Genomic DNA, 23,270 nt, shown 5'->3' with positions numbered 1-23,270 from the left:
ATTTAATATAAAGCATTTTCAGGTCAAATTACTCTAAAACACAATTATGTTTCACAATTTTTTATATTAAAAATTATTTATTTACTAGAATATATTTTTTATTAATGGAAATTTGATTTCTTTGACATCCACCATATGTGATTTCCGATTTGCCGGTGTACATTGCCTCTCGATATTTTTTTTCGGCCTATCGATTACGTCTAATGTTTTCTTGTATTAGCTGGAACGTTAAGTTATAAATATTAAAACAGCAATTTGGTTATCAGAATGGTGTTTGCCAATATAACGAGACGGAGCCTGATTCCTGGGTTATCCCACATAAGGCTTTTGCCGCAAATTGTTGCAGGAAGATTGAACGTGCTAAGGTAACCTTCTTACATAATATGACAATATATCAATTACTTTAGTTTTGTTAACCTTGCATCCCATCGCTCATGATCTAATTCTTTACATATAGTTCGCATGAGACACGCCGTGGAGCTGCAAAATGGTATCCAGATCCGGAGTTTATGAAGCAGTTTAGTGGACCGGTTATGTATCCAGATGAAGTTACATCGCTCTGGAAGGTGCCCCCATGGAACAGTCAGTTTGTAACCCAATCAGGGCAACCCTTAAACTAACACATTTAATTTCCTCATCTATTAGGCAAGGTGACGCCTGTTGAGAAGTCCGTGCGTAACCTGACCCTAAACTTTGGACCGCAACATCCCGCCGCCCACGGAGTCCTTCGGCTGGTGCTTGAGCTGGATGGAGAGGTTAGAGCAGTTAATCGCTTACATGCTCGACAGATCTACATCCCACTATATCGCTTTGCAGACTGTCATGCGTGCTGATCCGCACATCGGCCTGTTGCACCGCGGAACCGAGAAGCTCATCGAGTACAAGACATATACACAGGCGTTACCCTACTTTGATAGACTGGACTATGTATCCATGATGTGCAACGAACAGTGCTACTCTCTGGCCGTAGAGAAGCTTCTCAATATAGAGGTGCCTCTCCGAGCCAAATATATTCGAAGTAAGTATACACGTGGTACAGTTTTTCGACTTGGTTAAAATAATAATAGTAATAAGACCCATCTGAAATATCATGCTTGCTAGATTCAGTAAGTAGTGTTTTAAATTTTTTTTTTTTATTGATAAAACAATTCCACTGAAAACTGAATTCCAATGCTAAGATGCTATTTCCCCTTCAAGAAATCGCAAAAAGAATCATGCCGGAGTTTTGGTTGGATGTGGTGTCCAGGTTGTTCTTACAATCTTTTTTTTTGTACTTAAAAATATAAAAAAAAAAAAAAAAAAATATTGAAATTACCTATTATAGCAGATAATAAAAAAAAGTGCTTTGGTATTCAAAGCCGGAAAACTGGTATACATGCATAATCTAGAGATGCCAACGGACGACCGCTATCCGCTTTCTGAATGAAAATTGATCTCGGGATCTCTTAGTGTTAGAAAGAGAGATGTCACCGTAGTGTGTTGTTTAGAACATGGCCACTCCCACTTTAACTTCCTCATAACGGGAAAAAAACTAAAAAGATACTAATAGTTGCGACTCCTCAATTTTATTATTAAACAATATTTAACATGTGGGATAACAGCAAAATGTCATGGCGATGAATGTTTGTATGTTCCCTAGAAACACATGCGCTAAAGAATTATTTTTCAGCCCTTTTTGCCGAGATTACTCGAATTCTGAACCATATAATGGCTGTCGGAACCCACGCTTTAGACGTGGGTGCTTTAACGCCATTTTTTTGGCTATTTGAGGAACGTGAGAAAATGATGGAATTCTATGAGCGGGTTTCCGGTGCTCGAATGCATGCTGCCTACATCCGTCCTGGTGGTGTATCATTGGTAATACATTCTCTACCGTATTTAAAATGTTTTCATAAACGAACGCCTTTTTACAGGACATGCCTATTGGCCTAATGGACGATATTTATGAGTTTGCATCAAAGTTTGCCGAGCGTTTGGACGAAGTGGAGGATGTGTTGACGACGAATCGAATCTGGGTGCAGCGAACCGAGGATATTGGAATTGTGACGGCAGAAGAAGCTTTAAACTATGGATTCAGTGGCGTCATGTTGCGTGGCTCCGGTATAAAGTGGGACCTCCGCAAACAACAGCCGTACGATGCCTACAATCTGGTGGACTTCGATGTTCCTATCGGCACAAAGGGCGACTGCTATGACCGCTATCTCTGTCGCATAGAAGAGATGCGCCAATCCCTGCGAATAATTGATCAATGCCTAAATCAAATGACTGCTGGCGAAATTAAAACGGACGATGCTAAGGTGGCGCCTCCCTCTCGATCCGAGATGAAGACTTCCATGGAGGCTCTTATTCACCACTTTAAATTATTTACCCAAGGCTATCAAGTTCCACCAGGGGCAACGTACACGGCAATAGAAGCTCCAAAGGGCGAGTTTGGAGTTTACCTTGTATCAGATGGATCGAGTCGTCCCTACCGCTGTAAAATTAAAGCGCCAGGGTTTGCTCACTTGGCAGCTTTAGAGAAGATTGGAAAGCAGCACATGCTTGCTGATGTCGTTGCGATTATTGGTACTTTGGATGTAGTATTTGGGGAAATCGATCGATAATTTTTTGTTAAATATGTTTTCCCATATTGATTATTAAAATCATAAATAAGTTTGGAACGATATTTATTTGAATTTATTATTGTAATGGCTGGTCTCAACTTTTTGTTCGACAGCAAGAAATTCATCATATTTCTTCCACCAATGTTATGTACATATGTATGGTTAAGATGGGCGTCAGGCGTGGTCAGGAACACTGCGCTTTAGATTAGATTGTGATCTCACTTCTATTTATTTAATAGCATTTTGTCCGTACAGTCGCCTTAACGAAGAGGTTACGTTAGTAATAGGTTCATATATACACATATTTCAGGGTAATTCAATCAATTACTGGCTAATTTTGTTTGTATATGTTTGGTGAATGACACTCGTACTCTGTAAAACTCCATATCCAATATTATTACAATTAGATGTTCTATATTCTTTTTTATTACTGTTTCGCTTACAAAGCTTGAGTATATAAATAAATATGTGTATTTTTGTTTAAATTCAACTTTATTTATATGTATTCACAAAACTCTTAAATTACACATTATGCATTCTTGCGAAACAACATTTAAGATAAACCATCTTATAATATTTAACCAATTTTTTTAATCGTCAATAACATATTGCCGCTCGTATTTGCTCGATAAATTTAACGGTTTTAAGTTTATAGTCAGATTAACATCGACTCTAGTAAGGAAATTTGTAGGACTTTCTCAGCTTTCAAAGTTTTAATACTATTAGAATAAATTAAGTTAAATTATGTTATATTTTGTTTCCGTCTCTTGTTTTTATAGATACATATATATTTATAACGAGACCAAGATCTCACATTTTCCATAACTTGGACTGTGATAGTTTTAAACACTAGATAATTAGTAGCACTACTTTGGTAATTAGCACACACCATCTGTACACAATATTCCTAGGGTAAATTTAACCGGTAGGTATCGGTGTGTCGATTCCGATTTATGTTCAAATTTTGCTATGCATATTCATCGTACTTAGTAATGTTTTTTATTCTACGTGATCACATTGAAACTTGTGTTTTAAAAACGCGTTTAGGATTTTATTTTTAACATATATAATGTTATTCAAAATATTACTTTTAGAAGATTTCACAATTTTGTAAGCATAAAGCTGATTAAAATTAACATTTTTTGAATACGTAATTAACCAACAGAAAGGTACTCATTAAGAAAAATCTAAAACCTAATAGCTGGGACTGTAAGAGAGCTGAAAATCCGTAATCAGTAATGTACGGCGCAAGTCTGATTGCATATACATACATACTTATCGATTTTCAGATTTGGTTTTACAAGCTCTTTTGTTTTCTCCAAATAGATTTAACGTCGATATATAATTAATAGATTTAACAGGAAATTAATCAATTATAATTTTAAGTATTGTGATTGGTAGAATTTGTTGGATGATATCGTTTTAATGGGAAGCAAAATAATTTTTCTTTGACGAAATATAATTGTTAAATATTAAACTTAATTCAGTATTTCTTTAGGTACTTCGGTTGACATCAATGATCATTGTTCTTATTTCCAATTGAAAAAAATATATTTAAAGTCATATATGTAATACCATTGAATTAAAGACATATTATTTTTTTAAATATTAATTTTCGTACACCATCTTGTAATTCTTTTAATATAAGTGAACATAGCCATTAACCACATCAGCTTGCAATCTATTTAGAAATCATTAAACTGTATACGCAAAAGTGTACTTAATGAAGGGCTGGTTATTTGCATAATTTACGATAAAGTGAAAAGAAAAACTTTCTTAGGATTTTTCGCAACGTAAGCTATATAAATAAAAAAAAAAAAATATTATTGTAATATAAATGTCATATGATTAAAAATGAAAAATTATTAGAAATGAAAAATTCATCTCTAAACATACATTCAGGACCATTGTCAAATAATTTCAATTTTTGCATGTTATAGCATTACAGTGACAAGGCTTGCACTTGCAATTTCAACCAGGCACCAAATGATTATTTAATTCGGTCTCTTTTAATTTAAGACAACATTTTCTCTACTTTAACTCTAACTAAATTATTATTTTTATAATTAAAATTAAATACTAACACATATTTGGCAAAATGCTAGTAAATAACAATATCATTGTTATTCAAGCTTAATTATTCGCATATTTCTAAGACTTGTTGGTTATGTTAGACATTACACGCTTTACATTGTTTCTTGGTCAATCGACATATAATAATGTATTTTGCATGCCTTCGAATAAGAATGCATAAATCACTGGAATTTTTTATTTAAGACTATTTGAGGATGTCGGTAGATTATTTTCGGCAGTAATTGAGTCGGACGATTTTTTCATCTTATCGCAATAATCATTAAAAATATCTCGAAAGCGAATCCAACATTTTTCCGGGATAGTTATTGAAGTTCGAAAGTTATTTTTTACCTTTAAATTAAAAAAGTAATACCATAAATACAATAAGAATCAATCTATTATAAAAAATTATTTCCGATTTTACTTCGCTTATCCGCATGTAGACTCCTCGGTTGTTTTGTCCAATATCAAAATAAAAGTTTTTATTATCCACTTTCATATGCCGCTCCTCAGGCAAATCTCCTTTAAATCTGCTAAAAAATAAATAATATAAATTACTTAGGTTAAAGAACTTTGAATTTTTCGAATTATATACAATTTATTTAATAAGTATTTTTTGATTGCCTTTTATATGTGTGATTAAAACTTTATTTTAAATTACTTATGGATTTAAAGCTGAGTAGAAGGTTAGGATTTCCGTCTATAAAAATTGTGTTGCTTTGACCAAGATCATTAGTTTAGTCAGTCTTGCCGACAACTTAGCTTTAAAAAGTTTTACAACTATCTTACAACATTTAATAATTTTCTAAAAAGTTCTCTATATATCCTAATGTATATATATCGTAATGCATTTTTTAAGCATGTTATTTATGAACATTTTTAGTTTATACTTTATACTTTACCCTCCATCGTTCGCTCCAAACTCTTCCAACAAATCTGTAAGGGCATCGCGAAACTCGATCATTCCCTGAGCCGGAAGAGCTATTTGAGATCTAGGACCGCCTCTGGTAATGGTTTGTGATACCTAAAATTAAAGTTTAGATTTGTAACACTAAGAACATATTATGTATGTTTAAACATTTTACCCGTAAAAATCGCCCTCGAGCATTTTCCTTTAGATCTAAGTAATATCTTCTATAATCTTTTATCATCATTTCGGATTTTAATTTACCATCCTCTGGTAAGTTTTCAGTGTTTGGGGGGCCTGTGTTTTGACCAGCTTTTTATTAATAATTACTTTATTAACTCCAAAATGAGTATAGCTTAGGAAACTTTTTAATAAATAATTTAAAATGCATATCTTTATATGTGTGTTTCTTAAAAAGGTTAAAATTGAATGCATTAAAACAACAATTTGAAGATTTACACAACTAGATATTATTAAAGGAGATCGAAGCTATCGAAATGAAACCTTTCAGCCTTTACTTCTAAAAAAAAATGGCGAGATAATGGTCTAATTTGAAAAATAACAAAAAATATTAATGCAATACAAAAAATAATGAGAATACAAATGTTCTACATTTTCTAATAAGAAGCAACCGACTTAAAGCCATATAACCAATCTGATAACTATAAATAAAACAAAAAATTTTAAATAAATTACAAATAAAATTGTTTTGTGGACAATTTTTAGTTTTATTTTATACAAAAAACTTAAAAATCTTGGTCTCGGTACAGTAAAAAAAAAAAAAAAATTAAAAAAAAAATTAAATATTTAAAAAAAAATTGGCCTATTTTACCAAAATAAAATTTGATTTTAAGAATATTTTACCGTATATATCCCGATTTTTATAATAAAAAAACGAAACGAAAGGGACCCAAATTGTATCGTTCTGGTGCTTTAATGAGATAAGTGAAACTACAAAAATGTTGTGTTCCAGTCTTATAACTAAATATACATAAAAGGTAACACGATCTTAAAAAATGTAGAAAAATATGTTTTCGTTCTAATTTATCTCAAAAACTAAATCTGGTTTAAATTTTTTTAAGAGATGCATTTTTAAATTGACAACTTAACAAATCTGTAAAACGCTAAGAAGTCGATGTCTATCAAAATGACATTCCTGAAGGGCACCTTATTGGAAACTTTAAATACCTAGAGAAGCATAGTAATCGCTAAAAGACGACAAATGATCGCGAAATTCAGATGCAGTTGAAAGGGCTAAATAAATTTGGCTTCGTCTCCCATCAGCGCCAATCTGAAATTCATAAAAAACGATTATACACAAAAACAACCTAAGTATATTTTATTATTTATATTTATATTCTTATTTATATATATTTATATTTATTTTGTTTATTTCACCATTAAAATTATGAGTGGTAATGTGGACAGCAAATCTTTGAAATGTTTTGGGACTATTACAAAGGCACACTCAGTCGAAATATAAAATATAAAATATAAACTTGATTTCCAAATCAATTGTAAAATTATGCTTACAAAAAATAAACGCCGTATAAAACTTTACTGCCGCCATTTCTTGATAGACCCACATAAGTCATTTCTATTGACTGAGGTAATTTATTTTTATATCTTAATAATTTGGAAAAATAATGTTTCGATTTTGAAGTTTTAAGTCGATCGAAACATATTATCAAAATATTAATAAAGACAAACCGAAACTTTAAGATCAATATTATGGACCGAGGACATTGAAAGGCATAACAGTTGCCGTGGTCGGATGTTATAATAAAATAGAGCGACTCAGCTATTTCTAGATTGTATTTTTACTCACAACTTTCTAGCTCTATAAGTTTACGAGATCACAGAGTTCATAGTTTTTCTTGTTTTGTTGGCTTCGGACTGACGGACATGGCTCCGATATTGATCCTTATACTTTAAAGGGTCAATTCATTTTACAAGTCAACTAAATAAAGTATACCCTCTTAGCTGTTTTATTAGCTGTGTTAAAAACTATGCTTGGAAATGTCACGCTTCTCAAAACCACATGTAATTTAGTTGAAAACACACATTGATCGCCAGATGTGTGATTTACCTCTGCTACTTTTATAAAACGACCTCTCCGATTTTGTTTCACATCCAGATAAAATCGTTTGGATTGGATTTGAAGCATTTTAGTAGCCAATTCTTGTTCCACACCACTTCCGCCTGAAACGGTAAGAAAAGCAGAACACGTAAGAAATGGTTCAAGATAAACATTCAGCATTATACCTTTTATAGAAGATTCGAACTCGTTCCTACTTGAAGAACCCTCCATGTTTGCAACATTGTATTCTAAAAAATTTATGTTTTCATAAATTTATTAATAAAACTATAACTTACTTGATCCTGAGATGCCTTCATCTCCGCTTCCCAAATCAGACATTACGATTTGACCTTTATTATAATTTCGTGGCTGGATAAATAATTACGGCCCCTCCGTTCTCTTCTTAGCACGTTGCCTCTACTCTTGGGACTCAATCAACCGCCTTCTAGTTGAACATATAAGCATTTCCCCATGTTAAATATAATTTCAATAAGCCGCCTAGCATAACTTTAAATTTATCAAATTGCATAAAAAAAATTAAATATACACATCACGTTGACGGTGATGTCACTGCCCATATGTATCTTGTAACCTCATATATAATATAAATAAAAAACTTTTTACTTTTAGATGTGGTTTTATAAATATCTATTTTGGAAAATGCCTGATGCAAAATCACCTATAACGGCAAAGTAACGTTTTTCTCCAGATTAGCAAAACAGAATTGAAAAACACGAGTGACTTAATGTCAAACTTGTGTTAGCTTAAGTTTTGATTTTTAATATGACCCTAGAAAGTCCTCAACAGTGTTGGCAGTTTTAAGCTAGATCTTGCATTTAAAAATATAAATGGGCTACATAAAATCATAAATAAAAATAAATCGAAGAAAACATACATATTTTACATTAAATTCATTTCTGCTTTAATTGTTTATGTAAGTTTCAATGCAACTGTTACTTTTATGATTGCAAAACTTTTAACGATCGTTTTAAATCATTAAAGTCTCCTTAGTAATGCAAAACCTTTAACATAAAATAAAAATATTGTTTACTTTGCTTGTTTGTAAATATGTTTGTATTGTATATAAAATTAATGCGTCAGCTGTTGACTTCTCGGTTAAACTTAATTGATTAGTTTATCCAGGAAAAAAGAATTCAAGGTTTTTATATATGTATACACACACACGAGTAAGCGCTATTTTACTTTCACAAGTAAATTGCTAAGTTTTTGTTAGAGCCTTTCAAAAATTTATGTCCGGCTTGTTCGAATAAATGTTAATCTCCAGTACCGCGAAATAATAAAGATTAATTTTAAGAAACTTAAAAGTCGATGTAATTACTTAAGAAATACTCTTTAAATACGATTAGTGACCTTTCCTTGAACGGAGCTTTCTATGCGTATATATTGGCGTATCCCTCAGCACAGTTTAACAATTACAAATCGCATAAGGGGAAAAATATTGTAAACTGTAAATGAGAGCTTTTTGGTTTTAAATGATTAATCATAGCAGCTTGCATTATTTTCGTATTTTTCAACCCGAAAATAATTAAGAATACAATACGCACATCTGCAATGTACACACACTCGCTCATTATATTTATTCGTCGAAACGAAACCACAAAATTTGTAATATATGGGTGAAAAAACAAGTCCCGAATAGCTTCTTAGAAATACCTTAACGCATTTTTTGGAATGTTTAAATGTTTGAATGTGCTCAAATTCCGCTTATGTTTTGGATTATTTTAATGCATTGATTTGATAAATTCTCCAAGCACCGAACGGATGATTTTAGTGCAGAACTGACCTTAACGCGTTAGGGTATTTCTCAAAGTTTCGTTCCGACCCTACGTACTGCATCACAAGCAAATTTAATATAACGTAATGCATTTTCGGCGGCTAGTTGAAAAAGCTCAGATAGATTTTAATTCCTGTCAATCTATGTACATATCTTCGACTTTCACAGAAATGTTACAGTGACATAAATGAAAAGATTTTTTAACAGTTGCAAAGACCGTTCCCGTAGCCCTGTTAGATAAAAGTTGTCTTAACATTTCTGTTACATGTTAAAACCATGAAATAAAAAGCAACCGACACTGACGACGCCCTAGAGAAAACAAGCGGGAACGACGTAGTTGACAGAACAAAGTGAACTACGTAAGGAGCAAATTTAATATAACGTAACACATCGCATCGCTTACGAAGGCTGAACGAAAAAAGCTCAGATAATGCGCACATAAGTCAGCAAAGCTTTTTTCCTAGTCTTTTTAAGGCTTTACTGGTGTCGGTTGATGTTCGTGACTCGTCGTGACAGAACAGAAAGTAGAAAATTATCATAAATCTCATCTAGAGTTCTGTTTTGATTCCCGCGTTGCGATACTATCTGCCCAGTGCGATATACAAGTCAACTGTGAAGCGATACGGTGTAAATCAGTAGTTGTGTACCATCTAACTATTATACTGTGCGTGTGTATGTATGCATACACCAAAATGTGTACACATACATATGCCTGCATGTACACACGAAATTGAAATTATGCAAAATGTGCAATATACTAACTAACCAAGTTAAGGAGCAAAGCTTCAAACGCGGTATCGATGGAAATTTAATTGTTACGCACTGTATGTGCGAATTCCTCTGTACTGTGTCTAAACCGTCGAGCGAAACGTGAGTACATACATCTGATTATACATATGTACATGCTCGTATATTTTCTATCTACATATGTATGTATATTAAAAATAAATACATGCAAACAAACTTATTTTTGTTGGTCGCTTCGTCGTTCTCTTCTTTTTAATCCTCTCCTCATCGTTATCCTCTATCTTTCTGGCACATCTACTGTTGAAAGCGACAACAGAAACGTCATCTTCATAGAAATACATACATATGTAAAGTAGATATGTACATATGTATGTGAACAAAAAACGAGTATTTTATTTTGGTATCATGTCTGCATTTCTCTTGTACTTCGTCCGTTAATCCGAATAGGTGGGCCTCTCACCACATAAAAATAAAATACATACATATGTAAAAATAAATTGACACATATATACAAAAGTATGTAAGAATTATGAATATTTATGTCTGAAATTATACAATATAATTACATATATACTTTGGTACATATGTATATATATACATCTAAAAGTTGCATTTTTTGAAACACAAACTGAATACTAACTCGTCGGGATCGATCTTTAAATCAAAACAACAGACTTTAAAATTTAAATGCAAAATTAACTTTGCCGTCCAACATAAAAGTGTATAGCTTTATTTATTTTTTTTTTTTATAAATTGTAACAAAAAAATTAAACAAAATTAAAAATGGTATAGTCAAGCTTATTTAAACCTTAACTTTAATTTTATTAATTATTTAAAACGAAAAAAACGCAACTTAAAAGTTCCTCCAATGCCCATCAAATGTCCCCCGCCTGCTTCAAGATTTCATTCAAGATTTTGAGATACAGATCTTGATTTATAGTACCATCGATAAACACGAGATTTCCAACTCCTTTTGAGGGAATGCACCTCCATATCATAACACTCCCGTCGACGGTTTTCGTTTTAGCGGCACTGCCAAAAAAAATATAAATTTGTTTCGTTTAGGAAAAGTACATCGTCCCACTAGCGTTGGTTCTTTTTAAAGTAATCCTTGGAAAGTTTTCGTGTAACTTTGGGTTGCGCTCAGTCCGTAAAGCGTTTTCTTCGACCGACTCTTTCGTTGTACCATCCTTTTTTATGGTACCACGAACGGTTTCCAGAGCAAGATTTGAAGCAGTCGGCAGAGAAAATGGTAATTTTCTTTTTTTAGGTTGTATCAGGACAATAACCCAATGCGTAAAATGCATATAAAGTGAGGCTGCTTAACAATTATCCAATAGTCTTGAAAACGCTGCTCCAATAACCTGATATCAATTATATTGAAAAAATACCATAAAAAATTATTTAAAATATGTCAAAACATTTAGCGATATCATAAAAAATAAGTGCCACCATGCCAAATATTAGGATCAGTTTGCTTTTTTGATAAAGCAGTTATTTCTTAATTACTTATGAAAAACCGAATATTAAAGTTTTTTGCAATATTTTCTGAGACGTCCCCAAGGTTTTTATTAGTAAAGAATAGCAAATAGTAGAAGTAATAGTTTTTTTTACCTTAAAGCTTAATAGCGGCGTGTACATTTTATTTTATTTCTTTAAACTCATTATTAAAACACCACCCAAATAAGAAGGAATGCCCATACTAGTTCTAACTACGTTAATCCTTAATTAATTGTGAAATATTTTAATTCCAACATTTTTTCATAGATCGATGAGTATCGATGAATAAAACATTAAAATTAGCATTACGATTCCAAACATTGTTTGGGCACAGTTAGATCGACATACTTTTCAAAGAATGCATTACTCCACGAGTAACGGGTATAAAAAGTACGCAACTTTAATAACTATATTAATAAAAACTATTTGAAAAGCATTGCGCATTATTTTTAAAAATCTATATTTTTCAAGTTTTGAACAATTGTTCTGTAGTGCCATAGGAGAAGAGCGTCCCGCATATGTTCTTAATTAACATCACCAGAGTAGTCGTTTAAAAATTTTTAAGCTTAGTTTACATATTTCCTACGACTAATTTTTTTATTATTTATTTTTAGGCTTGCTTATAGCGCATCTGGAACTTAACACATCTCAAATTAATTTGTCTGAATTTAAAAAGTTCGAAATAGCATATGAATAATTATTTCTGATAAGGGTGATTATACAAACGATAGCTCTCGACCAAAGTTTTTCTCCTAAAATGGACGTTAAATAAATAGGAGATGCAAGTGGAAAGTGAAAACATCCCACTAATAAGTAGTTCCTTCACTCACGCGCCTTTTGTATCTTCTTTAGTCGTAGGCATATTTTCAATCAACATTTTTCGAACTTTAAACTTTGCACTGACTGATCAAGTAATACTAAAGAAGACGAGGAAACTTGTTATCTCTGTAATGTCATCAAAGGTGGATGTTATCTTGTCACCAGATGGATCAGTGCCGATATTGATGCCATCATCACACTACCCAACTCATTCGGAAAGTGGTAACAATGAATCAGAAAAGTATGATTCTGGGCTTCCATGTAATAACAAATGTCAAAAGTTGTCTGTCCTTAGTCTGAACTGTAGCCAGAGAAATAAAGTGAATAATCCAATCGATGAAACAGATTTAGCTCCGAATGCGAGAATGTCTGAAAACAAAAGAGATGATTTTACTAAGATGGAAAAGCAACTTCCGAGCAACTCCAACAGTTTCATTGAGAGGACATTATGTGTAGACCACTCGGAGAAAAAAAATACAACAAAGTTAGAGTCTTTCGATAACGATTGCTATATGCCTCCGGAGCAGGCACTGGTTACTAACGTGGAGCTAGTAGTTTCAGCCTCTCAGGCCTCTTCGTCAAGCATACTGGTCGGTCAGGGCCAAGATCAAAGCTCCATTGGAGAAAAATCAACGGCATCGTCATCTACAACTGATAACAAACTGAAGTTGAGTACGCCTGGCCTGTGTAACTCTAGTAGTTGTACAAGTGTATTAGCGAACGATGGTTGTGCAAATAACTCTTCCAATTTGAACTTAAGAATTCCTACTAAGCTAGCAGTAACGGCAGCAACGGGTGATATTTTATTGGACGATCGAAGCACTTCTTTGTGGACACCTCACCATGATCAGACTGAAGAAAGGCATCAGCATATAGAGTTAGCGACAAGCGAGAATAAGCAAGATCCTGTGAATGTAAGCTCAGAACTGTCATATCAGCATCAGCATCGGCAGTCGGAACTTTTGCTTCAAATCGAAAAGGAGAGCTCTGATACGGGTTCATTTCCACAGGCGATTTCAATTCCATTGCACCATGACCATAATAATTCTCCGCAGGAGCAATATGGCCAAACAGAACCGACTTCTATCATGGATAGTCAGTTGCATAATAATTTTTATACACAAATGATGCAGCAGCAGCACCTTCATCAAAATTCTGACTTACAGAACATACATGAACATAGTCCTCGACATCAGCAGCTCATGAACTATACCAGCTATATTCCTCATTACCAGAATTCCGCGTTGTTTGGTACCCATCAAAGTGATCTGCAACGTCAGCAGCAATCCCTTCAACATCCTATGGAGTGCCATGGACATTTACATCAGTTGGCACATATTACCCAAGAACACCAACATCATTTGCAGCATGAACAGCAGCAAATTCATCAGCGCCAACATCAACCGACACAGCAACAACAGCAATTGCACGAAACTTACCATGATCTTATTATGGATGAATACCACGAGGAGCCCAGCCCAGCCTTTAAACTGTAAGTTATAATTATTTATTAAAAATGTTAAATAATATAAAAATTCTAAATACACGACAGTTACTTTTCTTTATCTTTATATTATTAGTATTTATTATTAATTACTTACATGAAATAAAAGTCATTTTGTAACAGTAAGTATTCATGTAAGATAACGCTCTACAGACTTCCTTAGAATTTGCATGCTTAATCCGAACATTCTATGACTGTGGTTCGAGAGCTCAAATCACTGCTAATGAATTTGACCACACATTTTCCGACTTGTAGGCGTTAGGGTGGGCGTGCCAGGACGCTTAACAGAGTTCCTGAGTGTTGTATCAAAGAAAAGGATGATATGTATGATTACAAAACAGTTTTAAAAGCGATTTTTCTTTCTTAATCTATATAAGAATTAAAAGTAATTCCGCTATAATTGTGGCTACTTTAATACATTAAAAGTTGATCAAATTTTTGTTAAAAGTTGAATTTGACAAAAATAATTCGGATTATTTCTTTTTTGAGATTTCAAATTTTTTAAATTAAATAATGTTTTAAACTTTTTCAGAGCACTTTCTCCAAGCAACACAAAACCTGAGAATCAAGATGATGGTTACGAGACTAGTGCAGGTGACGTTTTAACCCCAAATTCCCATAGCTCGTCTACACACTCTGTTACACCTCAGCATCAAATGCAACATCCCAATATGGTTATGCCGCAAAACCAGAAAAAGCCTGATGATCTGCTCTTGACAAAGAACTCAACTGCATGTGCATCTAACGGAAATCAAGGACCATCCCTTCAGACCCATATTGATATGAGCGTTGGCACTAGATGTTCAAGTCACGCCTCTGTTGTTGATGGCTATAGTTATATTAATGAAGAGATAAGGATGCATTCGCCAACACATCAAGTTATGGAGACTGTCAATCCTGAGGCTGTGCGGTATGCGACGGCGTCAGTTGCAATGGCAGTGCCAAATGGAAATCCGGAAGTCGTAAGCGAGGATATATACCAACACACTCATCAGATTACAAGTATTCAGGAACAAACTGATAACTCTCATCGCGGCTTAAATTCTAAACCAACGCCAAAAAAAAGAGGGCGTAAAAAAAAGGTGGTTTCTGACAGTACAGATGCCAAACAGATGTCAACATCAGCAATTCACCAGGAGTAAGTGAATCCACCGTCATTGAACTGTATACATAACCCTTCCCGATCACAATTGTACTTTAGTAAGGATATTAGTAGTGATTTTCCAGATTGGATATATAAATCATACGGATGTACGATATAAAACAAGAACAAACGCTATAGTCGAGTGCCGCGACTATAAGGTACTCGTTACTGTGTTACAGAATTTTAAAATATTTATTTTGCCAGTGGAAATGGACAAAGCGCCATCTTTTGTCTAAAAAGCATGTTACCAACTGATGGTGACGTTACTGTCCATGTGGGGCCTTTTAACTTATATTTTTTCATAAACAGCGAAATAATGTTCCGATTTGAAAAATATTTGGTAATTCGATAGATATTGACAAAAATATGTTAAACAAGGTGAAACGAAGAAAGACATTATAATATTATGGACACCACAGTTGTCCGCGGTTTATGGACGTTAGATTGGGCTTGGCCGGTTGAGAACTCATGTCGAGTTGCAGTTGCATCTCTAAATTACGTATTCCTAAGCCTAATCGTATTTATTATTATCTGTCATCCATCATCATTCTGAAAAAACTTGCGCTACCTAGGTATCTCTCCTACCTTCTAGTTCTAGAGATCTTCGACTTCTTATACGGGCAGACGGACGCGGTTGAATTCGCTCGATTATTGATCCAGATCAAAGATATCTGTAATTCATAGGGTCGGGATAATAGGAAAGTAACGGGTATTGGGTATGATCGGGGCACTCGATTTTAACGTTTCTATTTATATCAATCGGTATTTGTTATTAAAGGTATTAAAATGGTTTTTCGATTCCGCTTTTGCAGAATTTTTATAATCGGATACTTTAATCTCTTTACTCAACGGCGTATTTAAGTTTTGTGTGCTAAATGCACTGTACACTGTACCTATATTATTGGGTTTTCAATTTATTTCGTTTTTTACTGGAAATTTATGAATAATTACTGTTGTTGCTTTTGGTCCATCTTCTCCTCTCTTTAAAATTTTAAAATTACTATGTAGATACCAATCACATGTCATGTAGCGCACATGTCACATGTCACAATAGCATGTAGCATTTAACCTAGATTAAGAAATCCTTTTTTATTTTCAATAATATTCATTTAATTTTCTGTAAGCAAAAAATAAAAAATGATATTATTAAATAGCATTTCTGGCGGCACTCTCGTCGGCGAAGATGGTAGTGATCTAAACCAAGCAATAAAGCCCAAGGAGCGCAAAAAGCATGATAGATTCAATGGAATGTCGGAGGAGGAAGTAATTAAACGGACAATTCCTGATCATCTTTGTGATAATCTTGATATCGTTATAGTGAGTTGTAAATTTCGAACTTATACTAAAGGATATACAAAATACAATAATATAGAGAGGACACTAATAACTATTGATTTTCTCCTTTGCAGGTCGGAATAAATCCTGGATTGTTTGCAGCATTTAAGGGTCACCACTACGCAGGACCAGGCAACCACTTCTGGAAATGCCTTTACTTGGCGGGCCTAACTGTGGAACAGATGAGCGCCGATGAAGATTACAAACTGCTAAAGCAAGGAATCGGATTTACCAACATGGTGGCCCGAGCCACCAAAGGATCAGCTGACCTAACAAGAAAGGAAATAAAGGAGGGTAGTCGCATTTTGCTGGAAAAGCTGCAGAGGTTTAGACCAAAGATTGCCGTTTTCAATGGTAAACTTATTTTCGAGGTGTTTTCGGGAAAAAAAGAATTCCACTTTGGTCGCCAGCCGGATCGCGTCGAAGGCACTGACACAGTAAGTAGTTATTAGTTCTCTTTAATTTTATTTGAAAATATGCTTTTTATAAAAGATTTCGGTAACTTCTAACGCCTTAATGTATCTGTGAATTATTAATCTACAGATATAATCCTTTTAGAATTAGTAGTAATGGAAAATTTTTCGACTTATATTTTTTTAATATTACTTTTGACCCATATTTCGTATTTAAAAAAATAAATATTTCTATGTACATGTAAAATAATGCTTGTATATGTATTCCACAACTCTATTAAATATTAAGTATTTTTTCAGTACATTTGGGTGATGCCATCATCATCAGCACGATGCGCTCAGTTGCCACGCGCTGCTGACAAAGTTCCGTTTTATGCGGCCCTAAAAAAGTTTCGAGACTTTCTGAACGGGGACATAACGCACATCGCTGAGTCAGAGTGTGTGTTTACAGATCAGCGGATCCGGCAGTCTAGCGAGCAGCAACATGCGGAAACCAGTGGTAAAGAGAAGCAAAATGATAAAAATTCCCTTACAGATCATCAAGCGGGTCTAGCTTTGGTGGAACACTGTAGTGGTTCTAGTGCAAGGGCTGTGGAGTGTGGCAATGCTCTCGAAGAGTCAGAACAGGTAAAATCTGACAAATTGCTTCCCAGTATGGTGTCCAATGTATCATCTTGTAATAATAGAGGATCATTTTCCTATTCAGGAGATGAAAGATCATTGCTACCAGTATCTAATAACAATCTCCCCCCAAGTGAAAGCACTTACTTATCTGTGTTTGGTTCGCAGCTATCCCAAACACAACATCCACTAGAAAAAAAAAAAAGGGGACGCCCAAAGAAGATAAAAGGACAAGAGATTATTGATCATAATGTGGCCGGAAAAATGGGCGCACAACATATGCCCCATCACGATTTTAACAATATTCTTAACCTCTCAGTGGTCCCCAGCGGTGGCAACATCGAAACCCCCAAAAAAAAAAGAGGAAGACCAAAAAAACTGAAACCAGCTATTGACAACGTAATGACAGTCAAACAGCTTCAGCACGGAAACGCCAACCCAAACACTGCAGCAGGATTGTTGGTAAGCTCAATGCATCCCCTCTCCATGGAGCAAATAGCAGCATCCCCCCAGAGCAGTCATCAAATGCCGCCTAGTCTGTACAATACCCCACCACCTTCGCACCTTTTGTATACGGCATCGGCATCACCGATGGCGTCCCCCGCTCTTAATTGCAATTATACTCAATTGCACGGCCATGGAACACCACCGGTAGGGCAAGCGAATTCCGTCGCACAGGGAACGACGCCCATAATTGATCCGCAAAACGAGCAACTAGTTTCTCAGAAACAGAATCAGCATGGAAACCTGAAAACTGCACTAGACATGCGGGATGAACCGCACTTGGGTGAAACGCCCCCCCCAAGCTCACCAAATATTTGTACAGCTGTCGATTTCGACCCACCCAATGACGACTCCCAGGTGGTTTCAGCGGATCATAATAAAGCAGTTGAGTTGGGCCAAAGGCAACCGCTTATAGCACAAAAGAACCAGTATGATAGCCCCGTACATGATACCGAAGCGAACGCAGGTCAGTCTCACGAACAATACCAACATTGGCTTTCTCCTCACCCTCACCAAAGTCATCAACCAACACAAAAAGTGACACATCAGCAGTTTCAGCATTCTATGCAACATTTCCATCAGGAGCATTCGGAAAACTGGCAGCGATATGAAGAACAGAATTCAAATCCCTATAGGTTGATTACTGCCCATCATCAACATTTGAGTCCACGACTCGGAAATCAAACCCATCATAATTCCTGTCAATCAGGACACATTGGCTCTGACGTTGCGCGCAAAAGCTTGTGCGGCCTTGAATCACTGGTTGACCAAATACCAGCAATTAAAGAGCATGAGTGCGGCAATAATATACCATCGGTTACAGCAACGGCGGCAGCAGCTGCTGTTGAAAGTCGTCTTTTAGGCTTGCAGCAACATCAACATCACCAACAGCAAGAACAGTCTCAGCAACAACAGCAGCAGCAACCAAAACGTTGTAATCAAGAGAGTCCTGCACAGGCAGAATCATTTAGACTAACAAGGGAGAATAACAATTTCTCGGTAAGCAGTCTAGCTGCATCCGCTTTGATTGCAAGGGCTGATAACGAAGCAATGTATGGCGGAGAAACACGTGGCCACCATGAAAGTAACAATAGTAACGGCAATAATTGTAGCAATAGCAATGATTATCCCATTCATAACCCATCCGGTTATCATCATCAGGCCCCGCAGTTAATTGGAAGCCCGCTAGGGCCGAGTATTTCCCATCCGCCTGCACCTTCTCAATCACATCCGCATCCAATGTATATGGACCAAACGCACCATATGGCCCATATCTCATCAGTAAATGTGAATGCAATGTATGGTCCATCTGCATATGGAACACATCCACAACATAATACAGGAGAATATGCAGTAACCCATAGTCTCTATAGTCTAGGAAGTACCGTTCAATCTACTGGGCCAACTAACTCAACTTTACATGTACCGAGTCCAAATTATCCGTTTGGTCATCACCCATATAGTCACGCTCCGCCCCAAGCAAATTACCCAAGCTATACTCACACTCATACTCACCATCATTCGCATCATAGTCAACCATCACATCATTTGAGTGTATTTGACCACCTAAAGCCGTCCGACATAAGTGGGTACGGCGGTTTTTGATTAAAATAACACTCAGAGAATCTTAAGCAACAAGTACCGAAATTGTAACTTAAAAAATCCGAATACAGCGACTTGATGTGAATTTAAACCTTTTACGATTTTGCGTCCCGCCGCATCACAGCAATATTTATCAATCTGCGGCTTTGCCGATCCTACACTAAGAAACTTTTAGATATTATATATACAATAAGATAACCAAAGACTCCGCCTAACATAAACATGTAAGCGTTACTTTCTTAAATAACAAATATATCATATGATGTTTACTTCAATTATATACGTAACATGCAGGAAACAATTATTCCCAAAAATTGTTTGTACTTAATACGAATTCATTTAAACTTATATTTTTATTTACATATAATACAGCATAACTTACTAGTAAATAATAAATTAATAATAAGATTTATTAATCTTCAAAGCAATATCGAACACAAAAGCAGGATTGAATTTGTAATTCACAAGCACTATATTTTAAAGATGTAAACTATATAAATATATTTCAAGTTATTAATTAGACTTCATTAAATATTTATGTATAGATTGAAGCCCAAAAAAATGTCGTGACATGACTATAAGAGAATTCTAAAGTACATGGATAATGAATTTTTTATAAATATTAACAATTTGTATTATATTTTTCCTAATTTTCCGCTTATCACAAAACTTTAATTTTAATATTTACAAATCATTAGATTCATATGATTTAATGATTTTACTGATTATGGTATTGAGTTGCAGATTAAAAGTCGCTAATCCGTAATACGTTTTTATAAGGCATTGGGCGTAAACTAAAAATAAAGAATTAAGAAATTAGTATTGATTTTAAACTGCCAAAAAAGATAAAAATTTAAACGAAATTGGCTGCACTAACCCATATAATATATTTTCGTTGCTTAGTAGCAGACATATGCTGATATCAGTGCAATTTTTCAATAAGTCGTTTCATGATATTTTTATGTGCTTTGACTATAAATACTTTTTTCGAGCTTTCCACTGAATGACACTACTTAGCATCAGTGCTCTCTCCAGATTTAAAAGGTTTGCATGTGCACAGGGTATGTGTAATTTTTTAAAATTTAATTTTTTAACAATTTTGGTACTTTTGAACGATTTGTGGCGTTAAAGTGGTCATAACCGGCTATAAAATAATCTAAAGCTACGTAGGCATTCCTAGAATGCACTGTTTATCTCATTCTAGTCCTATGGACGGATGGACTTAATTATAATTGGAATCTGCACTAGTTATATTGTAGTTTCCGGAATTTCTTGGCAGTGACCCTTCGCGAATGAAGTGGTGGCTTTGTGCCAATATGAAATAAAAACAAAAAGAAAATTACAATTTAATTTAATTGGTGTGCAATATCCACTTTCCATATATTTTGTTTTACAATATAACGAAATAAGGATAAGGTTGGGTGCGGAATCGCTGTTGTACTTTAAAAACACACATCGATATAAAACATAGAGTCTAACTTATTTAAATACATTAAAATATAAAACTAATGTAAATTTAAATGTTCACTATTTAGTAAAATAAGATTTATTAATTTTTGACACTGAAAGAATTCTTGTGCATATTATAACAAAAAAAAAAACAATTTAATTTTAATTTATTGTAACTCATTTAAGTTTGTGGATATAAAGTTATAAAAATAATAGCAAGTTTTAATTAATAATTTAATATAAAGGCAATTCCGAGAAGTGCAATCAATAAACGAATATTAAAAGTCTAATGCACCAGTTGAAAAGTCATATTGGTAAAAAAATAAATTATTTCATTATAAAACGCTCGTAAACTGACCCATTGTTTAAAATTTTTTAGCATTATTAATTTGGATCCAAAAACTAGACTTTTTCGTTGTTTAGTAACATAAATTTTGCAAACAAACAAATAAGCAAGTACTTATTGCTCTGTGATATATTTTTTGATACCAAGTGGAATAAAATGTCTCAATTTTCGGTATGTTCTTATTATAAAAATCCCTTTAAAAAAGTATATTTTAGTTATATGTAAACGATTTCTTCAACTTTGTTCATTTCTGTCGACTAATACCTATAGAATTATTTTCGATGAAATAACACTTCAGAAATTGTACACTCAAGCATTAAAGGAACCTAGCATTAGACGTCGAAATACTATGCTATTACATTATATGCTATTAATGCGACATAAATATATACATATGTATGTAAGTAAGACTGTGACGGATTGCGTAGATTGCAAAAATTTATTAAAATATATAACAGTGAACGACCATATATGTATTATATTCAATCCCTTATTAATATATCAAGAATTCGGAAATTAGATAAAGATAACATTTAGCTCCTTTATTAATTTTAACGTGCATTTTCATTGTGTAATTTGATGAGTTGAATTGAAACGAGAATAAAGGTTTAACATCGTAGTTTTTATAATATAGGCGGATATAGACGGTCTTAAACATATAAATAATTGAAAAAAATAAACCAAATGGATGGTAACAATCGAGGGATTTTTATAAATAGATGTGATATCTTTGGTAAAACCTTGTACTAAGGCAAATTTCTCCGAATGTTAAAATAAACTTGCGCTGCATATAAATCTTTCGAAAGAATTTTCCAACTTATAGTTTTATCTCACCACTGTCCGTGCAAATAAATGATGATTTTGTTTTGACCTTAAAGTAATTGTTGTCAATACCTATCTATAAACCTAAAATTGAAGTCATACATTTATTCAAGAAGAACGTACAACTTTAAAAATTATGGTAAAAGGTATTTTAGCATATTTATTTTTATATAACACTTTCACGATTTCGTTTTGTTATTTAAAAATTTTGAATCTGTGTATCGAATTTCGCAACACTAACTTTAATTGTAAGACGGATAAATATGCACTAACACTAATATCTGACAAATTTTTCAATTAAATATTTTCTCATCCCGAACCTCTGATATCTGATCAGAGCCATAATTGATTGCACACCATAATGCACAGGTAAAATAGTAGATGGAAATTTTATTCTTATAAAACTAAGTTTTTGAAGGAAAAATTTCTACGCCAGGCTACTGCTCACCTCTACAACATTTTAGATTGGGCATCTCCGGCAGTTTGCAATAATATAATCTAAAGAATCTACATAATTAATCCCGACATTCACCTCTTATACTGGTATACCCGAGATCTTAATCAAGAATATATATTTTAAGGAAACCATTTTTTTTATGCTTTTTAAACTAGAAATTCCGTTTCGAGTGACGGGAAGAATTATTTTTATTTAAGAACTGCGCCTATATGTTACAAACCATGTGGTAATACAATTGGAGATACTTACACATGGATGTATATGTACGCGTACAAATTATTTTGCAGTGGTTTGTTCGCGCTCCCTTACAGTATGACATCGGGCACAACCTACGTTTCTCAGTTTTCACAAGGTCTTACCCTAAATGTCAAAAGTAAATATTGTGTTTTTTCTTGTTCATATCTTTATTACGTTATAATTTTATAATATATGCACATCTTTTGCCATTTATTAAATATATAGGAACTTTATATATATTTATTTATACTTTCTTTTTTGCAAGTTTTACCAAGTACTAGTAGTAAATCTGATGAATACATGGGTTGACAT

The 23,270-nt window shown here is 33.9% G+C and overlaps 3 protein-coding genes across 15 annotated transcripts; 2 read left to right on the top strand and 1 right to left on the bottom strand.

Moving 5' to 3' along the window:
- Window positions 1-168: 168 nt before the first annotated feature.
- LOC108102311 (NADH-ubiquinone oxidoreductase 49 kDa subunit) lies at window positions 169-2,665 on the top strand. The gene is made up of 6 exons (XM_017207074.2): window positions 169-365; window positions 458-582; window positions 646-755; window positions 817-1,018; window positions 1,670-1,857; window positions 1,914-2,665. Exons 1-6 carry the CDS (start codon window positions 268-270, stop codon window positions 2,601-2,603), a joined length of 1,413 nt encoding a protein of 470 aa, XP_017062563.1. The 5' UTR covers window positions 169-267; the 3' UTR covers window positions 2,604-2,665.
- Window positions 2,666-3,076: 411 nt separating this feature from the next.
- On the bottom strand, window positions 3,077-9,461 carry LOC108102312 (transcriptional activator protein Pur-alpha). 12 transcript variants are annotated; one of them, XM_017207079.2, is made up of 10 exons: window positions 9,229-9,323; window positions 9,003-9,142; window positions 7,960-8,108; window positions 7,849-7,911; window positions 7,673-7,785; window positions 6,772-6,874; window positions 5,762-5,895; window positions 5,579-5,700; window positions 5,101-5,209; window positions 3,077-5,027 (listed from the first exon to the last, which is right to left on the bottom strand). In XM_017207079.2, exons 3-10 carry the CDS (start codon window positions 8,000-8,002, stop codon window positions 4,872-4,874), a joined length of 843 nt encoding a protein of 280 aa, XP_017062568.1. In that variant the 5' UTR covers window positions 8,003-8,108; window positions 9,003-9,142; window positions 9,229-9,323; the 3' UTR covers window positions 3,077-4,871. The 12 variants fall into 12 exon arrangements, with proteins under 12 accessions (XP_017062568.1, XP_017062569.1, XP_017062564.1 ...); XM_017207080.2 differs by having other exon boundaries at window positions 9,003-9,129; window positions 9,229-9,321; XM_017207075.2 differs by lacking the exons at window positions 9,003-9,142; window positions 9,229-9,323 and adding an exon at window positions 9,338-9,461.
- Window positions 9,462-9,835: 374 nt separating this feature from the next.
- On the top strand, window positions 9,836-21,386 carry LOC108102309. Of its 2 annotated transcripts, XM_041818570.1 has the most exons (7): window positions 9,836-10,328; window positions 12,320-14,016; window positions 14,561-15,166; window positions 16,327-16,489; window positions 16,582-16,944; window positions 17,221-17,547; window positions 17,710-21,386. In XM_041818570.1, the coding sequence occupies exons 2-7, from the start codon at window positions 12,485-12,487 to the stop codon at window positions 19,648-19,650; spliced, it is 4,932 nt and encodes a 1,643-aa protein (XP_041674504.1). In that variant the 5' UTR covers window positions 9,836-10,328; window positions 12,320-12,484; the 3' UTR covers window positions 19,651-21,386. The 2 variants fall into 2 exon arrangements, with proteins under 2 accessions (XP_041674504.1, XP_017062559.2); XM_017207070.2 differs by having other exon boundaries at window positions 9,838-10,328; window positions 17,221-21,386.
- Window positions 21,387-23,270: the final 1,884 nt, after the last annotated feature.

This window comes from Drosophila eugracilis, unplaced genomic scaffold (assembly GCF_018153835.1).
Source record: "Drosophila eugracilis isolate 14026-0451.02 unplaced genomic scaffold, ASM1815383v1 contig_340, whole genome shotgun sequence".
In the NCBI taxonomy this organism is placed as follows: Eukaryota; Metazoa; Arthropoda; class Insecta; order Diptera; family Drosophilidae; genus Drosophila; species Drosophila eugracilis.
The sequence above is the reverse complement of the archived record's forward strand: the minus strand, read 5'-3'. Positions and strand labels throughout refer to the sequence as shown.